The sequence below is a fragment of the Austrofundulus limnaeus genome, unplaced genomic scaffold (genome assembly GCF_001266775.1).
Source record: "Austrofundulus limnaeus strain Quisiro unplaced genomic scaffold, Austrofundulus_limnaeus-1.0 Scaffold339, whole genome shotgun sequence".
In the NCBI taxonomy this organism is placed as follows: Eukaryota; Metazoa; Chordata; class Actinopteri; order Cyprinodontiformes; family Rivulidae; genus Austrofundulus; species Austrofundulus limnaeus.
The window spans coordinates 281,587-284,130 of NW_013952741.1; the positions used below are offsets into that span (position 1 = coordinate 281,587).

The 2,544-nt window shown below is 40.7% G+C and overlaps 1 protein-coding gene across 1 annotated transcript; it reads left to right on the top strand.

Annotated features, from left to right (window-relative positions):
* Positions 1-140: 140 nt before the first annotated feature.
* ppdpfa (pancreatic progenitor cell differentiation and proliferation factor a) lies at positions 141-1,334 on the top strand. The gene is made up of 4 exons (XM_014022688.1): positions 141-456; positions 609-686; positions 766-859; positions 992-1,334. Exons 1-4 carry the CDS (start codon positions 402-404, stop codon positions 1,122-1,124), a joined length of 360 nt encoding a protein of 119 aa, XP_013878142.1. The 5' UTR covers positions 141-401; the 3' UTR covers positions 1,125-1,334.
* The last annotated feature ends 1,210 nt before the right edge of the window (positions 1,335-2,544 follow it).

A 2,544-nucleotide genomic window follows, 5' to 3' on the forward strand; every position in this document is an offset into this window, starting at 1 on the left:
CATTTTCATTATAGCCCAAGACCTCTATGATTACAACAGTGACACAGTTTCCTGTGTCATGCAGCCAGCTCATGCACACCATCATGCTGCACATGTGGACACATTCTAGTTCACATTCTAGTAATCTGAGTCCTGAGAAACCAGTCCGAGGCAGCTGCGTCTGGTTTGTATATAGCAGAGGCAGCAGGCTGTGCCAAGGCACTGAGCATGAATGAGTCTTATATTTGATCTCTGCAAGACTGRCGCAAAGTGTATTTAACCAGGATGAAAATGATAAGCCGTTTAAATAAAATGGAAGCAGAAAAGAAAACTGTGGAATTTTCCTTTTGCTTTCCAGCCTGATTCACCTGTTCTCCTCTTCAGGTACCATTTTCTATCTGAGTGCAGTTTGTTCGGAGAAAATGGCAGCAATTCCATCAAGTGGTTCTCTCATCGCCACACACGACTACTACAGAAGTAAGTCCTGCTTCAACTGTAGGTGTTATTTATGGGGTTCACTTCTGTGAGAGGCAACAGATCATAAAGTTTAGTATTTTTATTTTGTTTTTCTACAGAAGTTGTTTTTTAAATATTTTAATAAAAGGAAACCTCTAAATGTGTGTTTATAGGACGCCTCGGGTCCAACTCCAGCAACAGCTCTTGTGGCAGCGCTGAGTACACCGGGGAGGTTATTCCACACCATCCAGGTATAATAACAGCAATAATAATTGTAACTTGTCATAGCCTTTTATATGAAATAAAATAAAGTTTGCTATTTTTTTGTAGCACTTCCACGGCAAGACTCTGGCCACTGGTGGACCTCATTTTTCTTTGCAAAACAGAACCAGCTCGGCATGCAAAATGGATCTGAGAATCATAAGTGAGTCTCATAACACCAGCCTCTGAAGTTGGTTCAGCTCATTTAAAGTGGACTGGGCTCTTCTATAACTATAACTAACCTCTAATTTCCTTTCATTTCATTTAATTAACTATAACCTCTTCTGTGTTGCAGGAACGGAACCTACACAGTGACCAACGGTCAAGTGACCTGCATCGCCAAGGAAATGGTTTTGAGCAGACAACTCAGCGAAAGCAATGAAAATGGAAAACTAGAACCCACGTCCCCCCCACCTACTTCCTCCTAGTACCCCCTCTTCCCCTTCCACCCAACACCATCCCTCCTTGCACCTTCCTCACCCTCATCTTGCCATCGATCTCATAGTCCATCAGTGGAGATGTAGATTTTGGTGGTAATGATGGTGGTGTTCTGTTACCTTTTAAGTAAATAGTTTGCTTGTCTTTTGTGCCTGTATATAAATATTATACTTTTATTACGACCAAAAAGAAAAAAAAAACAAGTATGTAAAGAAGTTTTTCATTTATTTCTTGTAATAACTTGTCAATTATTAATGAAAATAAAATAGTTCTAGTCATCACTTTTGTTTGTTTCCCTGTGACTGTTCTCAGCCTTTAAACAAACGTGGGTTGTAACACAAAAACTATTTTTTTATGATTTGTGTTTCTGATTAACATCAAATCCACCACAAAATGCAGTCTCAGCTGAGCAGCAGTTTAAAATAACTCATCAAAGGAACACAAGCTAACCTGACTAACTTAATCTGTTTAGCTTTGATCTGATTAGAGATGATTAAGTCTCGTTAATACTGCTTGTATAACGCCTCCTCTTCATGCAAATGTGGGTCACCAGCTTGTGAAAGACACCCTGTTATGAGCGTAAAGGTCAGGACCAGAAGAGTGATCGGTGAGCTCRCTGAACATGGTCTTTTAGTTCCACCGGTTTCTTTAAATATCACGTTTTTGTGACACATTCAAAGTGTTTCTTTGTCAACAGTCAGTGGGGATGGACCCTGTGCGGATGGGGCTGAGGGGGACAGAAAGCTTGTTTAGTGGGTGAACAAAACAAAAGGTGGAAAAAAAAAACTATAGAAACTCGGGTGGAGTCATGGGAGGAGCACAAAGGGGACACGTGTGAAACCAGCACGACCCACTGGGGAAGTGGTGACAGGAGKTTGGTCAAATATAGGATGAGTGTTAATGTTAAGGTGTGAAAGAGAGTGTCCTCTATCTCTGAGATGCAGGTGGACAGCCAAGTCTTTTCCTGAAGAGGTAGCTCTCCTGTGTTCAGACATTCGTCTGTGGAGAGGTTTAGTTTCTCCAAATTCKTGGATATCCTGGGCTTTCGTCAAGAAATCCAAAAACACGCTGTGGAACAACATCATCCCATACATTGCTGGAGTATCTGAAAAACTCAGGAGGGTTTTCTCCAAACATAAGACCTACAGTTTATTTTAAACCCAACAGGACCCTCAGACAGGGGCTGGTCCAGCCTAAGGACAGAACCCTCAAACCCAAGCTGAGGTATGAGCAGATGCTCACAAGGTATAAGCTCTTAATGGAGATAAAAGCTATATTTTTTATTTTAAAACACTAAAGTTATTGCAACAAAATCATTATCAATAAATTAGAAGTCTGAATAAAATAGTAGAAACCCAGATGATTGTCTWCTAGAAGGCTTTATTCTCATCGGACTMCAATCAGACCCAC